General features: G+C 40.1%; 1 protein-coding gene and 1 long non-coding RNA gene across 8 annotated transcripts; one reads left to right on the top strand and one right to left on the bottom strand.

Moving 5' to 3' along the window:
* Positions 1-6578: 6578 nt before the first annotated feature.
* Positions 6579-7483, bottom strand: LOC121997570. The gene is made up of 2 exons (XM_042552051.1): positions 6688-7483; positions 6579-6595 (listed from the first exon to the last, which is right to left on the bottom strand). The coding sequence occupies exons 1-2, from the start codon at positions 7481-7483 to the stop codon at positions 6579-6581; spliced, it is 813 nt and encodes a 270-aa protein (XP_042407985.1).
* Positions 7484-8423: 940 nt separating this feature from the next.
* LOC122023422 lies at positions 8424-22411 on the top strand. 7 transcript variants are annotated; one of them, XR_006123122.1, is made up of 9 exons: positions 8424-9300; positions 9439-9551; positions 10180-10286; positions 10358-10428; positions 10617-10906; positions 10985-11118; positions 13767-13772; positions 22145-22247; positions 22354-22411. It is a non-coding gene; the product is annotated as an uncharacterized LOC122023422 (long non-coding RNA). The 7 variants fall into 7 exon arrangements; XR_006123123.1 differs by lacking the exon at positions 13767-13772; XR_006123138.1 differs by lacking the exons at positions 13767-13772; positions 22145-22247; positions 22354-22411 and having other exon boundaries at positions 8425-8908; positions 9007-9300; positions 10985-11323.
* The last annotated feature ends 205 nt before the right edge of the window (positions 22412-22616 follow it).

Raw genomic sequence — 22616 nt, 5'->3', positions numbered from 1 at the left:
GAATCGTCTCCACTAGAAAACTAGCGACTAGAATCGTAAGAAATCTAGTGCAGGAGGTAAGAAACCCCTCACCTGCAGTATAAGTAGTTCTCGTGTGATTTCATGCTTTAGTTTAGTAGCATATGAATTTGTGACACATAGGTTGCGCAATAGCGCACACCAAATGTTCGAGAATATGTTCAGTGCAGGTAAAAGGGCAACTTAGATGCTTTAATAGCTTAGCTAAATGCAATAGAGGTATTTATTTAGTATATGCAGTTTATTACAGCTTATATGGGACTACGGTCCAACGGGTGGGCTCCCACAGTCGCCTCTAGGTTCAGACAACCTAGCTCTAGGTTCAGATAACCTAGAAATAGAAAGATAAGAAAAATTCAGTTATAACCTGTATTTTATTTTCAGCAGTGGCACTGTACTGGACTAGATGTGCATTGGGTTGGGCTCCAATAGTCGTCCCTAGGTTTAGATAACCTAGTAACTCGACTAAATTCGGGACTTGCAACCCCGGGTCTAGTTAGAGATGCGCGCGTAGCAAGTACAGTCGCCGGGCCCATCAGCAGTATGATTATGTATTTTCATCTAGTATGATAATAGCTTTCAAATTCACAATCAGTTAGGTGATTACATTTTAAAATCAGTTCTAGCTCAACTTTAGTTTGGCTCAGTATGTTTCACTTTAGTCTTTGCTTATTGACATTTCAGTTATAGCCATAATCAGTTTTTAGTTCCTATGTTTTGTATGTTAGAATGCCATGTTTTAGCATGTTCAGCACACGTTTCAAATATCATGTTTTCAAAGCATAAATTGCATCGTATGCATGTTTTGTAAGGTAGATGGTTTCTTACTAAGCGAAAGCTTACAGATACTTATTTTCCTTATACTGCAGATAAAGGTAAAGGAAAGATGGACTAGCGGAGGCTGGAGGGCAATGTGATGAAGATGTGTGTGGAAAAAGAAACTTGGAATAAAGATGCTTGGAAACTAGTGAACTTGAAACTTAGCATTTCTAATTTTAGTTACTTCTCTACCTTTTAGATTGTTGAGTAGTATGAATTGTGTAGTATGTATTAAGTTTGATATTAGATAGCACTCCATGAGTAATGTCATGCCTAGTAGTTTTATCTCATGCTTGTAGAGTTGATGTATTTGATTCAGGCACGAATCAGTGCTGAAATCAGCTTGATGATACGAAATCAGAAACCCCAATCGATCAACTGATCGATTGGGAGGGTCCCAATCGATCAGCTGATCGATTGGGGGAGCTTTTCTCGCGAACAGTAAGCCCCTGGATCGATCAGCTGATCGATCCGGTCGTGGCTGTCGCGAACAAAGAGCCTTGGAATCAGTCACTAGATCGATTGGCCAATCTGGATCGATCAGCCGATCGATCCAAACGGGACCTTCGTGCATAGTAACGTGCTGAATCGATCACCGGATCGATCAACAAGTCTGGATCGATCAACCGATCGATCCAAACAAAGTTTTCATATACAGTAGCCACCTGAATCGATCAGTGGATCGATCAGGTCATTCCAATCGATCAACCGATCGATTGGGAGGCCTGATATCAGCTGCAAACCCTTATTTAAATTCCTTGACCATAGGGGATGTAATATATGACCTGTATACCTTAGATTACACCCCGTATCATATGTCTGATAATAAAATTCCGAATTTAGTAGCAATTAGCAAAGATTTTAATTAGTACAGCTTTCCGCACCTAGACTTAGTGATGGTCATGGATATAGCTTAGCACAGCATAATGTAACCCCGGCCTTACAGCTTAGCCAGTAGAAGGCGGGCCGTTACAGTCAGGTTCAAGGGGAGGATTAATATCTCTAAAAATTGTCTTGAAATTTGATAAATTTTTAAAACATTCCTTATACCTTTCAAAATCCCACTTTTGAAAACGTTTATCACATGTTTGTAAAATTCTAAACAAATCACATGTTTTGAAAAAAAATGTTTTGAAAAGTGTTTTAATTTTTCTAGACTACCTTAAACTAAAATGTTTTTGAAAAGCTTTGCAACACTTAACATTTTAAAATGCTTTTTAAAAGTTTTGTTGCAAAACCTATCATTTTCAAAAAAATTTGGAAAACTTATGTTTTTCATAACAATTCTTTCAAGCATTCTCAAGGTAAAAGGTCAATAGATTTTGAAAATTATTTCAACTTTACCAAATTATGAAAATTTTGATATAAAGTGTTTTCAAATTTGTTTTAAGCATACATTGAAAGATGTTTTTAGATCACCTTGCAAATTTTTGAACAAGGCTTTTTCACATTTTCTAACTCCCCCAAGTAATCCTGAGAATTATCCAGTTATCAAAGTTTTTTTCTGATTACTTTACTTAGCCCATTTTTTGCTTAGTTGTCTATTCATGTTTTTGATAAATGACAAAGGGTTAGGGATTAAGTTAGCAAACACTGAAATTTTGAAACACCGAAATTCGAATAACTTAAATATCATTTGTCTATTTATGCTTATATCTTTTTCCTAACTTAACCCAGGTTGTCATTGCATCAAAAAGGGGAAGATTGTTGGTGCAGTTTACACTAAAGGTCTAACTCAGATTTTGATAAATGACAAGTAAGTTAAGTTGGTTCTATTGTGATCTAACCACATGATTAAAGTGTGCAGTACGAAGTCCAGATAGGTCGATGGGCTGACCGGATATCTGGCAAGAAACTCAGCTAGGTCTACGGGCCGACCAGATAGCTGGTACGAAGTCCAGATAGATCGATGGGCTGACCGGATATCTAGCAAGAAATCCAGCTAGGTTAACGGGTCGATCAAATAGATGGTGTGAAGTCTAGACAGGTCGACAGACTGACTGGATGTCTAGTAAGTTAGTAAGTCAAGGTAAGTCACTGGAGGAGAGTGACCTTATGAGGACCCATCCCGATTTAAGGGACAGTAGGCGTCGGTCCAGTTTATGTCCATTTGGGATCTCTAAACTGAGATCTTGAATAGTTCCTGATCCTAAGAGAACCGAAACTAATTACTACTCTCTATTATTAAATTATTATTATCCCAATACTTGTTTTGTAAGTTATTTAAACTAATGTTGTTTTGCAGGATAAAAGGAGAAAAGTTGCCTTCGAATAAACAATATCCGAAGGGGCTTTCAAGTAGTGAAGGTGCCTTCGTACTGTTCATAGGAGGCGCCTTCCATGGTTATGGAAGGCGCCTTCTGCAGGATAAATTTTGGTCGAAGTCGTGGATAAGTGTCGGGCTGCTTAGGATCGAATTTACCTCATTGGAGGCGCCTTCCATGGCTATGGAAGGCGTCTTCCATGCCTTTTATAAGACTATCTCGAGAAGGCATTGAGACAACACTGACATACGAGCTTCTGCACATCCTTTTGAGTTTCTAACTGCTCTAGGCTTCTGCTACGACTCTGCTGCAAAACTACTGCACCCAATGACTATTCCGAGGACTTCCGATCGTGGTCGGGAGATTGACAATGACGAACTTTCCCATGTTTGATCCTACGTGTCGGTAACAGGTTCTATTTGTGTACTTATTTACTACAAAAGGATAAGTATAGTGTGTTGCACTTGTTCTAATCTTCTTGTACTTGGTTCCCTCTTCCGGAGGTAGTGGAAGAGGTTTGTAGTGGATTATCCATCGATAGCTACACGAGGCGTGGGTCTTGGAGTAGGAGTCGCCGAAGGCTCCGAACCAAGTAAAACCTCTTGTGCTCTCTAGTGTTTGTCTATTTTCTTATTCTTTTTATCTACGTACTCGTAATTTTAAAAACCGACAAAACGAGTTTTTGAAAACCACGTGATTCACCTTCCCCTTTTACGTGTGATTAATCCAACACTTCCATATTTGGTATTATCTAACAAATTAGGGAATTTTTTTCAAAAATAGAATATTTCTTAAAATTTCAGAAAATTCTATAAATGATCATTTCTAAATTAACAGAATATTTCTAAATTTAATTTTTCGAAATTATATCAAAAATTTTCCAAAAATAGAATTTTCTAACAATTTAGAAAACTTTCCAAAAATAGAAAAATATTAATAATTCTATAAAAATTTTAAAATTAATTACAACATAAGTTATGAACCGTAAAATAATTTTACGATCATGTTGAAACACGATCAGGCTCTGATACCACTATTGGGATATGTCCAATGCAGTGTGTGCTAAAACACGTTTCATAAAAATACGCAGCAGAAAATAAAACAATAATAATTCCTAAATTATTACATCACACGCAACACATGCATACAAGGATACAACATGTCAAACATGATCGTATAATTATATTTTTAGGAAAAGTAAATTTATGCTAGTTGTACCTTACAGATGACCTATAACAAGAAGGGCATCAACCGTAGCGACGTTGTCAAATCTCGCCTCTATTCGTATCCATGTCGACCTCCTCAAGACAACTCCTTGAGTACAAGCCTCTCCTTCGGAAGTTACTAGCCATGAGTGAAGAAGAGGGATCAAGAGGAAGTAGAGAAGTACACAAGGGAGAGTTTTCTCCCTTGTGGTGGTCACGGCAATAAGAGGGGTTTCCTCTTGTTGTTGGAGGCGGAAAGAGAGAAGGGAGAGGAGAGAAAAGTTGGGTTAACATTTCCAAAACCCTATCATTCCAACTAATGAAAATTGTGTCTAATTCTCTCCCAATTACATCTATATATAATCCTCATTAATGAGTTAGATTAGAAAGCCCAAATCCAACCCATTATCCCTTAACCAAAAATTAGCCCATTAACCCCTTAGTTTGGTTCACAACTAAACCAAGTTGGTTCATGACTAATTCATGATTAAATCAAATATGGTCCAACACTTCCATAAGAGATGTGGCACATCCGTGCTTCCATTGTGACAAATATTTTCATATTTGTCTTATGTATGGTCCAACCAAACATTTATCTCTTGATCTAAGAATCCTATTCTTTAACTTGGTTTACATTTTCTAGAGACTCGTAAGTGCATGTGACCCAATAGGTTCCCAATTTATCTTGGTCATCCATAATTAACTACTTAATTATAGAATGATCATGAGTGGCACCTAGTAGTACATCATGATCCCCAATTAGTCAAAAAATCATAGTTGATCTTAGAATTAATTCTAAACCCTTCAGTAGCTATAGTGAGTCGTGCCTCGTTCCTCTCACTCATCTTATATCCACTTGGTTTAGGGCATAGTCTATGTGTCTTGTCCCCACTAAGCTAACTACATCACACCTACCCAAGTAATACTCCCTCATTCCACAGATTCAAATTACTCATACATGTATACAAGAGTCTCGCACTTTTAACATGTGAAGCTTTGACCAAAGACTTTAAATAATAATCCTAATGAGTGACCATAGGGTATACATCTCCTCGCAAGGAGCGGTGAATCCTTTGTGGGCTATCCAAATACCTTTGAGTACTTCAACTTATACCCAATCATCCCGGGTCTATACCTTAATGAAATGCTTGCTTAAGATGTCAAAGTATAAGTCTCCATGACCAAGATGACTTGTATATCTCAAGTCAAAAGAAACTTGCACTCGTGCTACAGTAAGAACTTCACAGACATATCTATATATATGTAGAGAACCATATGAAGTTTTACAGTGAGTCACTCCAATGAACTAGTTTCCATAACCAGCATCCACGTTTAACTCTCGACATCCCAATGTCTCTAGCCAATGAGAAAATAGATGCTTGGCTAAACCAAGGAGTATAACTCATACTAGTCTTACAGAATTGATGATGTCTGAATGCATCAATTTGATGACTAGGGAAATTTCAATATATTCATAATTGCACATGTAGAGATAATCACTAGTTGCGATCCAATCACAAATTCTCTCATGCTATGAATTATATTACGGACATTCAGTAAATGAGTTTAGGACAATCAAATATATAATATGCACTCAAATAATGAATCTATACTTGTCAAATAAATAAAAGAAAAAAAATGTATGGCAATTGCCATAGGACATCCTTCAAATTCTAATATAGTCATCAATAAAAGTACTGAAGTAGTAATAACCATGTGTAGTGCTAACACTTAGCGAGCCACACACAACAATATGGATCAAATCCAACATATCATGCACACGTTCCACTTGACCTGTAAAAGAGGTCTTAGTCATTTTTTCTTTCAAACAGGATTCGCAATTTGGTAGGGAGTTTGTGTCTAACGAATCAAAATCTCTCACCTATTAACTTAGTCATCCATCTTTGGGAAATATGATCCAGTCTAGCATGTCATATGTGTGCTTGATTTGGTTGTTAATTATGCTTGGATATTATTTACAAGAATATCTTTTAATTTTAAGTCATAGAGATCATTTTCTAATTCACCAGTCCTAATTAAACATTCATCCTTGTAAATATTATAAACACCTTTTGTAAAAAGACAAGAATAACCATATCTATCAAGCATAGAAATAGAAATAATGTTTTTAACTAAGTCTAGAACAAATAAAATATCCTTTAAATACAACTTAAATCGATTGCTCAAAATCAAGGTAACATCTCCAATAGCTTTCGCAGCAACTCTTACTCCGTTTCCAAGTCTCAAGAAGGTCTCACCCTCTCTCAGTGTTTTACTTCTTGTCATCATCTACAAATCATTGCGAAGATGAGAACGACATCCGGTATCCATTACCCATGAAGTAGAGTTAATAGAGACATTAACTTATATATAGAGCATACATTTTCCAAAATGCTTTTGAACAAGATACTCCTTGCAATTGCACCTCCAATATCCAAGCTTGTTGCGGTGGAAATAAATATATTCTAACTGATCAAGCATTGTGGACCTTAGCTTCTTATTAGGCATGATCTTCTTTATAGGGGCTGAATGCTTTTTTCCCTTTTCCATGGGTCCTTTCTTGGATCCAGAAGATGAATCCACAAGGAAAATAGATTTTTCCTTTTTCATGGTAGCTTCATAATTTACAATCATGTTGACTAGCTCTTCAAGGGTAGCCTCAAGATTATTGATATTGAAGTTGACCACAAAATTGTCAAATGAGGAGGGGAGAGACAACAATATGATGTCTGTCGATAGCTCGTGTAGAATAACCAGGTCAAGGTTCACTAACTTTTCAATAAGCCCAATCATCTTTACCCCATGCTTATGGACCAAAGCCTCATCTTGCATATGAGATGTCATGAGCTCCTTGACAGTCACATGTCTGACTGAACTAGTTTGTGTACCATATAACTCTTGCAAGTGTATGTGAATATCTATAGAATTCATTGTCTCCTCAAACTGCTTTTGCACTTCATTTGACATTGAAGACATCATATAATATCTTGCTTGAAGATTATGGTCCGACCATTTTTCAAATTCTGCCAACTCATCAGGGTTGGCATTGATAGGAGCTTCTTTTGGAGGTGCCTTATCCAGTGTATATGTGATCTTTTCAGAAGCTAGAATAATTTTTAAGTTTCTTAACCAGTCAGAATAGTTAGGTCCAGTTAATTTGTTTTGATCAAGTATCATAGATAGTGGTTTCGAGATGCCATATCAAAAATATACTAGAATAAAAAATAGATAATTAACATTACTGATGACTATTTTAAATAATTCATAAAATAAAATATGTTGACTTTTATATTTTGAATTTACTCCCACTATTTTGAATATTTCTATCATCCTCTAATAGAAATGAGAAATTATATTTCTTTAGTGAGTATATAGAGACCAATTAGCCAATTATGATCCTCAACCAATCACACTTCCCAAAAGGTAGAACTCAATTACAGATATGCAACCTCTTTGTATTTTGACTCACATTCACTAAGGGTTTAATAATATAATGTTGATTATCTTTGCGTGTCAAGCTGACCCATCAATGTTAGATTAAAATGGGCGGTCGTCATACGTTCCCTCAATGATATGAATCGAAGGAATGGGAGTTCCACCCAATCCACATTAGTTATGTCAATGAAAGACATAGCTTTCCGACGTCCAGGCATCCCCAATGATATGAGCCAAACACTGACCATGGATAGCATTCATCATGAAACCACCTTTGATGGAAGGTAGTGAAAAATATGTTGGTGCAGGGAGCACCAGATGATTGAATCTGTGTTTTGATAATGACAAAGCATTCAAAGTTAAGATTACACTACAAGAAAAAGCCTCATAGACATCGGTGGAACAACAATAGTTTTAAGCAAAAACCGATGTCTTTGAGTATTTTACACCGGTTTTTCCAAAAATCGGTGTCTATAAGCGCAGATTTTCGCTCATAGACATCGGTTTTTTAGCCGATGTCTATGAGCGCCTTTTTTTTGTTAATAGACATCGGTTTTAACAGCGGTTTTTAAAACCCGATGTTAATGACCCAAAAAAAAATAATTTAATTTTTCCACCAGCCAAAATTTATAACACTTCACAAAGTTCCCTCCAAACCTAAACCAATATCGCGCCCCTTCTCTCAGCCTAAACCTAAACCTAAACCTCCGACCATCTCTCTCAGCCTCATCTCCCTCTTCCCTTTCCTGGATCTCTTCCCCTTCCTAGATCGACGCCCCTTAGGATCAAAACCACCTGCTTCGATCCTAAGCAAAATTGCAGTATAAATCGTTCCATTCTGCCTCCTCGTCCGATCCTCTCTTCCTCCTCCTCCTCCTTCCTCTCTTCACTCTTCCCGGCTAAGGTAGGGGCCGACAAGATCCGAACAGCTAGAGGACGCCCACGACCACCATGGCACGGTTGGTCGGCAACATGAGGGAATCCGAAGGAAGAGAGAACAACACCGAGATCTCTGATCTTGTGTAAAGGGGTCTCCTTCTTCTGAAGCAGAGAGATCGAGTGCAGTACAAGAATAACGAAGTATGTCTGCCTGTTAAAACCCTAAAATTGCAGGCATAAAGGCTCTCTGTGCTTCATTTTCTCCTTCTCGGCCTCTTCGCTCACTGGGTACACGGTCAAAACCTCTCGTTTCCTCTTTTCATTCTTCTTAATCGTCTGATTGCTAAAGGTTGAGGATGGGGTTTGGGGTTAACCTCTCTATAAAGCGCCGAAGCCTTTTCTTTTCCCCCGACTTTCTCCTTCTCGCGACTTCGGACTTCACGCGACCGAGACCGGCGATTTCTTCTTCTCTCGGTGCCGCCGGCGAAGAGCGGACCTTGGAGCGTTGAGAGGAAGAGAGGTTAGTTACAGCCGAACCTTCTTTCTCCCCGATCCCTTCCTCCCTTCTCTGATCTCGGTGAACAACGGCGACGGATCTCGATCGGTGGATTTCGCCGGCTGTCGAGAGGGAACCAAGTGCATCGGCGTTGGATCAGGCCAGCATCGATTGTTTGGAGGAGGTAACAACCATTGTTCCTTCCCGATCTCTGTCCCTATTCGTCGGCAAGAACAAGTCGTTGCCCTAACTTCGATCTTGGAGGTAAGGGTTTGGTTTTGGTTGTGAATTCGAACCTTGATCCTTTCTAGTGTTGATTCAGGTGGTTCTTTCTGGGAAGCAGAGACTGGTATTTTGGTCCCGACCACCACAGCTCTGTTGGATCGATCTCTTCTTCGTATCAGTGATCATCTCCGGTGATTGAAGGGTGCAGAGGTAATGAGGTCGATCTGTTGTTGTTGTTAACAGGTTGTTTTGATGACTTCTTGTTATTCTTTCTTCTTGATCCGGCTAGTGAAGATGCACTATGTAATGTTCTGTTTGTAGGGGATTGAGGTACGGTTTAGTTCTTGTTCCTTACCCTTGTGCGATCATTAGTTGCAGTAGATGTTACCTAATGAATCCTGTGTGTTTTGAGCTGGATCCACGGCAGAGTCAATAAGAATTTGTTTGTTCTGGTGTTGGAGGTTAAGGGTATGATGTGTTACTAGTTAACAAGGATAAGAGTTGTTATATTGGGTAATTGAATGTTGTAAATAAAGATTAACCTGAATCTGAAATGGTTTCAGTGACATTTAGGTTTCATGTTAGGTGATTATGGAAGATTGTAACCTTGAAGATCTAATGGGAATTTAGATATTGGATGGTTTAGGTTAGAATATAAATTTAATATGGTTATGTTAAAAGAAGGGAGCCGTACCTATGGTTAGCGTTTCTTTTGTATGTTCATTTCCTCCAGGTTTTTGTAATTTAATTTCCACCCTCTAGGGTTTTTTTTTAATTCAGTTTTCGATGCCTAATTCCACCCTGCTTCTTTCTGACATACATTTACACATTGTTTCAGAGGATGCGATGTGCTTATTTTAGATACTGGATTGGGAAGTGCAGAGAATCAAGCAAGGGTCAAGGAGTTGCTTCATGTGGAGGAATCAAAACTAGAGGAGGATGAGGGTAAGTGTTTTTACTCATAATATTATTTTAGTTTATGTTCAGATCAGTTGGCACTCGATTCTGTGCTTTAGGAAATACCACTCCAGCAGTGAGATGGGTTCGAGATGATAAATATGATTGCATCCGATTAAAGCATTGCAAGGTGAGCTATATTCACTGTGTATCCCCCCTTCAGAGTACATATGTATCTGTATAGTAATTAATTTCAATATAGGCACATCAAATTACCTTAATTGTTTCTAGACATAGACTTAATCCTTTGGATTACTTTATTTTAATTGGTAGAGTATTTGCCACTACCTTTCTATTATTCATTCTTTTGCTTTGCAGGTTGTGACAAAAATTGATTGGCATCGGAAAGGAGACTATTTCACTACTGTCGTTCCTAGTGATATCCTAATTATGAATTTTAGTTGTACTTATTTTTAGTCATTCCTAGTGCCTATTTTATATCTCAGTTTTGTTTCTTTCTTTTTTCTAATACACACTGACAAATTGGAAATATATAAAAATCATGACATTATACCTAGTTACCTAGCCTTTGAGGCTGGAATCAGGATGAAACCTAAAGTGCCCTGAAAAGTTTAGGCATACCAAATTCTCTCAGTTTAATGACAGAGGTCAGTTGTGTTGCAAACTTTGTTGTTTTCCTTGTTTTTCATTTACCGCGACCTAACATTAACTTATTAATTGAACAGGTGTTTTAGATTATAAAGTTCATCCGAGGCAGCCATGGCTATTCACAGCTGGAGCAGATTCTGTCATTAAACTATATTGCCACTAATGATAGATTCTCCAGGAAACTTTGAAGAATCTCCTCGAGTCAAGATACGTGAGTACTTGCTGATCCTACATGAATACGGTAGCAAGTTCATGTTCTTTGCTTGATAATTTATTCTTTTTTGACCAATTCATTTCCGCAAACCCCTTACCTGTAAGCACCAACTAGTATCCTTATTGTCAAGAATTAATTTTATCAACGACTTATAAGTTTGGTATGCATATTTCTTATGATGTTGAACCTTGACTTTGAGACACATGATGGCTTTGTTTTATTTTTTTTGTTGAATTTTCTATCCTGTAAGTTTCAACTCCACTAGTATCATGTTTCCATAGATGATGCTGTCTTAGATGTTGGAGTCGTGACTCATTCTTTATACTGATGTTTCTGTGTGGAATTTTCCCAGTTGTCCTGTTCATTGTTTGATGTTTCTGTGTGTGTTGTAGCTGAATTTGGTTGTAGCTTCTGCAAGCTTTCTTCACTTTCTTCCCTCCACTATCTGTTAACAAGTTTGATCTTTACAATTCAGTTATAAGAACAAACAATATGACCAAAGGTTGACAGCTTTGCTTCATCCTTTTTACATTTCAGTATGTGGATGAAAGCAAATATGTACTGATGTACCTAAATGGATTTACAAAAATATCTTTGAAATGTTTTGTCATACAGATATGGCATCTAGTATAATTTTTTCCAACTTGATTGTTGCATTATCATATAATGAGATTAGGTGCACAGCTTGCAGTCAGTTTATTGTTTTTGCTAAAGATCATTGCTAGTAGGCCGACAAAAGACAGGTCTAAAATGAAGCCTAAGAAAACATGCTTAAGATGATATTTTAAGATTTTCTAAACATTGGATCGTTGCGGAAGGTTGTGATTGGCACGGCAAGTGTTCTAAAATGAAGCCAAAGAAAATGGGGGAGAAAATAAGGTTCGGCTTGAGGAATTTATGCAATAAAGTAGTTTTATATTTGATTCCTTCTTTAATTATATTGCGTGTGTTCCTAAGCTGCAACCTATTAATAATTTTAGTTTTATAATGTTCTTTGCCACTACCTTTCTATTATTCATTCTTTTGCTTTGCAGGTTGTGACAAAAATTGATTGGCATCGGAAAGGAGACAATTTCACTACTGTCGTTCCTAGTGATATCCAAATTATGAATTTTAGTTGTACTTTGTAATGCCCGAAAATTCTCGAAATTGCATTATGAATATTCTATGATTTTTCTGGAATTTTTAGATATTTTTCCGGAATTTTCCGAGTAGCGGAAGCAGCAAAAATAAATAGAACCGCAAAATAGCTTAGGCGGGAATCGAACCCGAGACCTATGGCTTAGGGATAATGTTGGGAACCAGTTGAACTCAGCAGGGCCGTGCTGAAAGGAAAGGGAACCAATAAAATTTATATTGGAGTTGGGCGAATTAAGTCTTTAATATAAATAGGAAAATTAATTAAGTGAGGAGATTATTTTTTTTTTCACCGTGACCTATCCCTCTTCCAAAACCTCACCGCCGCCCACACCTCTTCCTCCTCCTCTCTCGGCGCCCAAGCCCCAAGGACTCTCGGATCATCTTCCGGCGATGACTCCAACACGAAAGAGGTTCTTCTCCGCGAGAGGAACACGAAGACGTGAGCGGATCGTCGAGAAGGTCATCTCCACCGGAATTCTAGCGAATAGAATCGTAAGAAATTACGAATAGGAGGTAAGAAACCCCTCACCTGCAGTATAATAGTTACCGTGTGATTTTTATGTGCATTAATTTAGGTATATGCGTATGTTTTCGACACATAGGGTGTATTTAACCCTCCTCGCAGGTTTAGGGATTTAGTGAGTACCTTTAGATGGGCCAGACACATCTTTTCTCCTTCGGTTGGAGGTTTAGATGCTGTTGGGTGCCTAAAGGTAGTCTCCCTAATAGAGAGGGGAGTTAAAGTGCATTAGGTGTTCGATTAAATAACCAGCTTAGAAAAGAATGCAACTTAGGCATTTTTATTAGCACGGTTGAATGCGTTAGAAGCATCTAAATTAGTAAATCAGTTATTCTAGCTTATATGGGACTACGGTCCAATGGGTGGGCTCCCACATTCGCCTCTAGGTTCAGACAACCTAGCTCTAGGTTCAGATGACCTAGAAAATAAGCAATTAGTAGCTATACTCAGTATTTTACTTTTCAGTTGGCACTGTACTAGATTAGATATCCATTGGGCTGGGCTCCCATAGTCGGTCCCTAGGTTTAGATAACCTAGTAGCTCTACTAAATTCGGGACTTGCAACCCCGGGTCTAGTTAGAGATGCGCGCATAGCACGTACAGTTGTCGGGCCCCTCAGCAGCATGTTTAGTATTTTCACTTATTATATGTATATGGTTTCCAACCTTTCACAAATTAGTTCGTGAATTCAGTACAGTTCTAGCAGTAGTTCAGTATTAGCGTAGCTCAGTTTTAGTTTCAGTTTCAGTATCATGCTCCAGTTTAGTTTTTCCTGTGAATATGCATGATGACTTTATGTTCAGTTCTTGATATGCCATGATTGTATGCTTATATGCCATGTCATGCTTAGTTTATTCAGTATATTCAGCATATGGTTTAAACAACATGATTTTAAATCATATTTGTATCGTTGCATGTTTTTGTGAGGTAGATGGTTTCTTACTAAGCTTTTTAGCTTATAGATACTACTTTTCTTATACTGCAGATAAAGGTAAAGGAAAAGTGGACTAGCAGTGGAGGCTGGAGGTCAATGCAGATCAAGATGTGTGTGGAAGGAACTGGAATAAAAGATCCTCAGGGGTTTTAGCAAGCTTAAATAGTAGAAGTCTTAGTAATTCTTCTTTTATGCAATTTTGGACCTTAGAGTGTTTAAATCATGGTAGATTTATTTAGTTTGTTAGTAATTATGTTAGAATGCTGGTTAATAACTGTTAGAATATATTTCTATTGTTTTTAGAATTGTTGTGTGAGGTTTTGGCACGCCAAAGTGCTGAAATCAGAGTTCCCGGGCGAAATCAGAACTCTGATCGGTCTCCAGACCGATCCAGCCACACCTGGATCGGTCTGCCGACCGATCCAGTTTCACCCGACCGATCCAGCACGATACAGTAGCGAGTTCCAGGTGTTTCGGTTGCCTGGATCGGTCGGCCGACCGATCCAGACATACCTGGATCGGTCTGCCGACCGATCCAGCCACACCTGGATCGGTCTGCCGACTGATCCAGTTGGGAACAGAAACTTCCCCAGCTTCGATCGATCTGTAGATCGATCAGCAGGTCGGTAGGTAGTTGGGAAGTTAGTTTCTAGTCCCTAGCTCAGTTGGGATGTTCAGTTTTCCCCCTTAGCATATGTACACCAGCAAAGAAGGTCTTTAGACTTTTCTTATCAGTTGTATCCGTCATTAGTAGAGTAAAATTTTAAATTAGATCAGTTTTCCGCACAGTATAGTTTAGCATAAACTGTAGCGACCGGCCTTACAGCCAGTACCCAGAAGGTGGGTCGTTACAGAGTGGTATCAGAGCAGTGTTCCATACTTCCTACACACACATAAGCATTGTACCTGCAGCTTCCAAGTAAGAATACCTCTACTTTATTTATGCTCCTTGTTTTGTTATTACATTTCATGTTTATATGCCTATTGCTTGTTAGTATGTGATAGTTTTTAAACATGACATTAGTAGTTATGTGACTGTGATTACATTTGTTATGTTATGTTCTCTACGTCTTTAGAAACGGCACGAGGACGCCCAGCTAGAAGGGCACTAGCTACTTAGCCCCAGCAAGAGGCAGGCAGTTCAGTGCCTCCTCCAGACCTTACAGCATTAGTGGCTCAGTTACAGCCAACAACAAGAAATAGCCACCTTAAAGGCTAATCAGCAGAGTACCCCACCCCGGAACCGAATTTGATGACTCGTAGTCTTAGAGGTTCCACCACTAGCACTAGCAGCCCCAACAGCTGAGCCAAGAAAGGAAGCCTATCTGATTTAGTGGCAGCGAGTCAAGCCAGAGAACTTCTCAGGCACTAGTGAACCATGGGATGCACAAGCCTGGTTCAAAACACTGGAGAGCACGATGGAGCTTCTGGACTGGCCAGAACACGAGAAGGTGAAGTGTGCCTCCTTCTGCCTGACAGGAGACGCACGCATGTGGTGGGAAAGAATCAGAACCAGATGTCATGGGCTGACTTCGAGAAGGAATTCTTCGAGGAGTTCTTTCACATACGGGTTACAAACCGCCACTACGACGAGTTCACTGAGTTTCGTCAGGGCAACCTTTCAGTTGAGGAAGCCGTGAAGAAATTCAACAGGTTGGCTCGTCTATGCCCAGAGCTAGTCAGCACAGAGAAGGAACGAATCCGGTTGATGCTCAAGATGTTGAGGCCAGAGATAGTGGCTGGTGGCATACATAGGCCACAAACCACAGAGGAGTTAGTGAGCAGTGCCTTGACCACAGAGCATTACCAGAACAACATAAAGCAGCAGAAGCAAGTCTCCTCAGAGTCCAAAGGCCAAGGAAACTCTCACACTCAAAAACAGCAAGGTCACAGCTCTAACTGGAAAGGGAACTCCAACAGCAAGCGCAAATCAGGGAGTGACCCAAAAGGAGGACCATCTAGCAAGCGACCCAGTTATCCAAAGTGTGCTACTTGTGGGAAATTCCACCCAGGGGTTTGTCGCAAGGGCACACGAGGATGCTTTGAATGTGGACAAGAAGGGCACATGGCCAAGCAGTGCCCGAACAAGACCGGTCTTCCTCAGCCACAGCAGATTCAGTATGCAGGCCAGCCAACTCAGTTATATCAGATGCAGGCCGCTCTAGAAGGTCCACTTATCAGCCAGGGCAGATTAGAAGCCCCTCCAGCTATGGCGAATGCGAGGATCTACTCACTCACCAGAGAGGACGTAGCCAATGCCTCGACAGTTGTCACAGGTCAGATTAGCATTTTACAGTATAGTGCTACTATTCTATTTGATACTGGGGCAACCCATTCACATATAGCCAAGATGTTCTCCGAAAAATTAGAAATACCCTCAGAGGTACTCAGTGGTCAGTTTTTGATGGCACTACCTTCAGGAGAGGTCATGGCATTCACGCACTGGATCAGAGCAGTGTCGGTCATTATAGCAGACAGAGAGCTCTTTTGTGATCTGATAGTGCTAGAGATGACCGACTATGACGTTATCTTTGGAATGGACTTTCTGATCAAGTACGGTGCTACCATAGAGTGTCGTAAACAGAAAGTCATCTTCCAACCTGAAGCGGCAGTGCAATTTGAATACAGTGGGGAACCAAAGAGAAAGGCCAAGAAGTTTCTCTCAGCTATGAAAGCACAGAAGCTACTGGATTCAGGATGTACAGGATTCCTAGCACATGTAGTGAACGTCAGCCAGGACAAGAACCAACAGCTAGCAGAGGTTCGAGTCGTGTGTGACTACCCAGCAGTCTTCCCTGAAGAGTTACCAGCCTTAGCACTAGACAGGGAGATTGACTTTGAGATAGAGCTCATTCCTGGTACAAATCCTATCTCCAAAGCGCCTTATCGCATGGCTCCAGCAGAACTGAAGGAACTTCAGGAGCAACTACAGGAGCTTCTTGACAAGGGTTTCATACGCCCGAGTCACTCACCATGGGGAGCGCCTGTATTGTTCGTGAAGAAGAAGGATGGAAGCATGCGACTGTGCATAGACTACAGATCACTGAATCAAGTCACGATCAAGAACAGGTATCCCCTTCAAGAATCGATGACCTGTTCGACCAGCTGAAGGGAGCAGCAGTGTTCTCTAAGATAGATCTCAGATCAGGTTATCATCAGGTGAAGGTTAAAGAAGGGGATATACCCAAGACAGCATTCAGAACCAGATACGGACACTACGAGTTCGTAGTCATGCCCTTTGGCGTGACCAATGCTCCAGCTACATTCATGGATCTCATGAACAGAGTATTCAGGGAGTATTTAGATAAGTTTTTTATTGTGTTTATCGATGACATTCTTATCTATTCAGGAACTCAGGAAGAACATTCAGAGTACCTGAAACTAGTATTGCAGACACTTCAGCAGAACCAGCTATACGTCAAGTTCACAAAATGTGAATTTTGGTTAGATCAGGTGTCCTTCCTGGGTCACATCATCTCAAAGGATGGTATTATGGTAGATCCCAGCAAGATAGAAGCAGTAAGTAACTGGAAGAGACCTAAGAACGCCAGCGAAATCAGGAGCTTTCTGGGATTAGCAGGATATTACAGAAAGTTTGTAGAGGACTTCTCCAGGATAGCCTCTCCACTGACAGCTCTTACCACAGAAAGTATCAGTGGACAGAGGACTGTGAGAACAGTTTCAACGAGCTCAAAAGGAGATTGACCAGTGCTCCCATTTTGGCTCTACCAGACAACACCAGCAGCTTTGACATCTATAGTGATGCCTCTAAGCTGGGACTAGGAGCAGTGCTGATGCAAAATGGCAAGGTGATCGCCTATGCCTCCAGACAACTCAAGGATTATGAGAAGAATTACCCTACTCATGACCTTAAGCTTGCAGCAGTAGTGTTCGCTCTCAAAATTTGGAGGCATTACTTATATGGAGCTCAGTGCAGAGTGTATACAGATCATCAGAGTCTGAAGTACTTCTTCACTCAGAAGGATCTGAATATGCGACAGCGCAGATGGCTAGAGCTAGTCAAAGACTACGACATAGACATCCTCTACCATCCAGGGAAAGCAAATAAGGTAGCAGATACACTTAGCAGAAAGTCCAGTGCTACCTTATTATCTCTAGCAGCCATGTCACCAACCCTACAGAAGGAGATCGTAGATTTCGGTCTCAAACTCATCATTGGACAGCTCTCTACTATGACCTTAGAGTCTACCTTGCTTGGTGATATTCAGTCGGCTCAAGAGCAGGACCCTGAAATTCAGAAAATCAAGCAAGGGCTAGCAGAATCAGAAAGTAGAGAATTCAGAGTGTCCGATAGCGGGGTGTTGTATTTTGGTGACAGACTCTGTGTTCCAGATCAGGAGGAACTACGGAGACAGATTTTAGATGAGGCTCACAGGACTCCCTATGCGATGCATCCAGGTTCCACCAAAATGTATCAAGACCTGAATAAATGTTTTTGGTGGCCCGGGATGAAGCGAGACATCGCCAGATATGTTAGCATCTGTCTCACCTGTCAGAGGGTCAAGGCAGAACATCAGCGACCAGGAGGAGTTCTGCAGCCTATACAGATTCCAGAATGGAAGTGGGAGGATATCTCTATGGATTTCATAGTGGGACTGCCCAGAACCACGAATGGTTTTGACGCCATCTGGGTAATAGTCAACAGGTTGACTAAATCAGCCCACTTTTTAGCTATCAAGATATCCTACTCCATGGAGAGGCTAGCTCAGTTGTATCTCCAGGAGATCGTCAGACTTCATGGAGTCCCACGTACCATTATTTCAGACAGAGATAGCAGATTTACATCACACTTCTGGGAGTGTGTACAGTCAGCATTGGGCACGAAGTTAAAGTTCAGCACAGCATTCCATCCGCAGACAGATGGTCAGACAGAGCGAGTAAATCAGGTACTCGAAGATATGCTCCGAGCGTGTGCCCTAGACTTCAAGGGAAGTTGGTGCAAATATCTGAGCTTAGCAGAGTTTGCATACAACAATAGCTATCAGGCCACTATCGGCATGGCACCTTATGAGGCTCTCTATGGGCGGAGGTGTAGATCTCCAATCTGCTGGTATGAGAGTGGTGAACAGAAGGAACTAGAGCTTCAGACAGATCTAGTAGCAGATACCACAGCAGCTATACAGCAGATCCGCCAGAGGATAGAGACAGCTCAGAGCCACCAGAAAAGCTATGCTGATACACAGCGCAGACCCTTAGAGTTTTCAGTTGGGGATTCAGTGTTCCTCAGAGTAGCTCTCATGAAGGGAGTAATGCGTTTTGGGAAGAAGGGCAAACTTAGTCCCAGATATGTGGGACCATACCTTATCAGCAGAAGAGTGGGCAAGGTAGCATATGAGCTAGAGCTACCCCAGGAAATGTCAGCTGTCCACAACGTATTTCATGTCTCCATGTTCCCGATGCCACCGGTGATTGAGCCCCAGACGGTACAGGTCCACGAAGACCTCAGCTATGATAGTCGACCTATTCGGATAATAGACCGAGAAGTTAAGAAATGCGGAACAAGGAAGTACCATTAGTCAAAGTTTTTTGGCAAAGTCAACAGTAGAAGAGGCAACTTGGGAGACGTGAGGACGATAAGACGAGTACCGTAATTGTTCTAAGTTCGAGGATGAACTTTTTATAAGGTATGGGGGATTGTAATTCCCGAAAATTATCAAAACTGCATTATGAATATTCTATGATTTTTCTGGAATTTTTAGATATTTTTTCGGAATTTTCCGAGTAGCGGAAGCAGCAAAAATAAATAGAACCGCAAAATAGCTTAGGCGGGAATCAAACCCGAGACCTATGGCTTCGGGATAATGATGGGAACCAGTTGAACCCAACAGGGCCGTACTGAAAGGAAAGGGAACCAATAAAATTTATATTGGAGTTGGGCGAATTAAGTTTTTAATATAAATAGGAAAATTAATTAAGTGAGGAGATTATTTTTTTTTTCACCGTGACCTATCCCTCTTCCAAAACCTCACCGCCGCCCACACCTCTTCCTCCTCCTCTCTCAGCGCCCAAGCCCCAAGGACTCTCGGATCATCTTCCGGCGACGACTCCAACACGAAAGAGGTTCTTCTCCGCGAGAGGAACGCGAAGACGTGAGCGGATCGTCGAGAAGGTCATCTCCACCGGAATTCTAGCGAATAGAATCATAAGAAATTACGAATAGGAGGTAAGAAACCCTTCACCTGCAGTATAATAGTTACCGTGTTATTTTTCTATGCATTAGTTTAGGTATATGCGTATGTTTTCGACACATAGGGTGTATTTAACCCTCCTCGCAGGTTTAGGGATTTAGTGAGTACCTTTAGATGGGTCGGACACATCTTTTCTCCTTCAGTTGGAGGTTTAGATGCTGTTGGGTGCCTAAAGGTAGTCTCCCTAATAGAGAGGGGAGTTAAAGCGCATTAGGTATTCGATTAAATAACCAGCTTAGAAAAGAATGCAACTTAGGCATTTTTATTAGCACGATTGAATGCGTTAGAAGCATCTAAATTAGTAAATCAGTTATTCTAGCTTATATGGGACTACGATCCAATGTGTGGGCTCCCACAGTCGCCTCTAGGTTCAGATAACCTAGGTCTTGGTTCAGATAACCTAGAAACAGCAATCTAGAACAGTTTAGCTATACTCAGTATTTTACTTTTCAGTTGGCACTGTACTGGATTAGACATCTATTGGGCTGGGCTCCCATAGTCGGTCCCTAGGTTTAGATAACCTAGTAGCTCTACTAAATTCGGGACTTGCAACCCCGGGTCTAGTTAGAGATGCGCGCATAGGACGTACAGTTGCCGGGCCCCTCAGCAGCATGTTTAGTATTTTCACTTATTATATGTATATGGTTTCCAACCTTTCACAAATTAGTTCGTGAATTCAGTACAGTTCTAGCAGTAGCTCAGTATTAGCGTAGCTCAGTTTTAGTTTCAGTTTCAGTATCATGCTCCAGTTTAGTTTTTCCTGTGAATATGCATGATGACTTTATGTTCAGCTCTTGATATGCCATGATTGTATGCTTATATGCCATGTCATGCTTAGTTTATTCAGTATATTCAGTATATGGTTTAAACAGCATGATTTTAAATCATATTTGCATCGTTGCATGTTTTTGTGAGGTAGATGGTTTCTTACTAAGCTTTTTAGCTTATAGATACTACTTTTCTTATACTGTAGATAAACGTAAAGGAAAAGTGGACTAACAGTGGAGGCTGGAGGTCAATGCAGATCAAGATGTGTGTGGAAGGAACTGGAATAAAAGATCCTCAAGGGTTTTAGCAAGCTTAAATAGTAGAAGTCTTAGTAATTCTTCTTTTATGCAATTTTGGACCTTAGAGTGTTTAAATCATGGTGGATTTATTTAGTTTGTTAGTAATTATGTTAGAATGCTGGTTAAGAACTGTTAGAATATATTTCTATTGTTTTTAGAATTGTTGTGTGATGTTTTGGCACACCAAAGTGCTGAAATCAGAGTTCCCGGGCGAAATCAGAACTCTGATCGGTCTCCAGACCGATCAGGGCCTGGCCGTGCCACTGGATCGGTCAACCGACCGATCCAGACAGATACAGTATGCTACTGTATCCTCCTGGATCGGTCAGCCGACCGATCCAGCATGATTCAGTAGCGAGTACCAGGCGTTTCGGGTGCCTGGATCGGTCAACCGACCGATCAAGACATACCTGGATCGGTCTGCCGACCGATCCAGTCGGGAATAGAAACTTCCCCAGCTTGAATCGATCTATAGATCGATCAGCAGGTCGGTAGGTAGTTGGGAAGTTAGTTTCTAGTCCCTAGCTCAGTTGGGATGTTCAGTTTTTCCCCCTTTAGCATATGTACACTAGCAAAGAAGGTCTTTAGACCTTTCTTATCAGTTGTATCCGTCATTAGTAGAGTAAAATTTTAAATTAGATCAGTTTTCCGCACAGTATAGTTTAGCATAAACTGTAGCGACCGGCCTTACAGCCAGTACCCAGAAGGTGGGTCGTTACATACTTATTTTTAGTCATTCCTAGTGCCTATTTTATTCCTAGTCACCTTATTTCAATGACAAGAACAAGGGTTCTCATGGCCAATATGTGTCTATTAATGGGATTTTCAATGTCTTGCTTACCACGCTAATCCTACTTCTGATTGGATTTGCCGCTTCAAGATATCAAACTCTACACCTTCTATATGGAGCTAGATTTGCAAAAGCCATATCCAACTCTAGGAAGTGACTTATTGACATGGGAGGTAGGTGTACCTCTTTAGTTCCGCTTTTAACCAAATATCCCTATAAAGATTCATTTGTGTGCTCTTAACATATCTATTCCTACAACGTTGTTATCTAGGATTAGCATTTATTTTGTTAAATGTGATTTATGCACCTATAATTATTCTGGTGAAGTTAGCATTCTATTAAACTAGATTATGACCTTTGCAGAGAACTTATTGGTAACCAAGGACTTTGTGAAGATAGCAAATTTTGGCCTTGCTCGTGAAGTTCATTCGAAGCCACCATTCACAGAATAGGTTTCAACACGCTGGTAAGCATGTTTATGACAAGCACTTGTGATCTTATATTTTTTATTTGATACATGTACACATTTGTTTTAGTTATTTGACATATGGTGGATTTATGTGTTTTTACAGTTTACAAATCTCAAGTACTCCAGAGTTGAAATTGATGAAGTGCAGTTCGAGTGGGCTGAATGCATGCTAGATTACATTTGAAGTGCGGTTCTACCTTGATGTGTTAAAAGAATGTTCTACCTTGATTTTGATATCTATTAGCTAGCTTTTGATTTAAAAAGAATGTTTAGGTATTTTATGGATATTGTTGTAAGAAGATTATTTATATAATTTGTGAATATTAGTGTATTTTATGGATATTATTGAATGAAGAATATTTGTAC

This window comes from Zingiber officinale, chromosome 1A (genome assembly GCF_018446385.1).
Source record: "Zingiber officinale cultivar Zhangliang chromosome 1A, Zo_v1.1, whole genome shotgun sequence".
Classification (NCBI taxonomy): domain Eukaryota; kingdom Viridiplantae; phylum Streptophyta; class Magnoliopsida; order Zingiberales; family Zingiberaceae; genus Zingiber; species Zingiber officinale.
This window is presented reverse-complemented; position numbering and strand designations above follow the sequence as displayed.

What these genes read in the sequence shown, in the direction of transcription:
- LOC121997570 (XM_042552051.1), bottom strand. Translation starts at nt 7,483, where the DNA reads ATGATACTTGATCAAAACAAATTAACTGGACCTAACTATTCTGACTGG.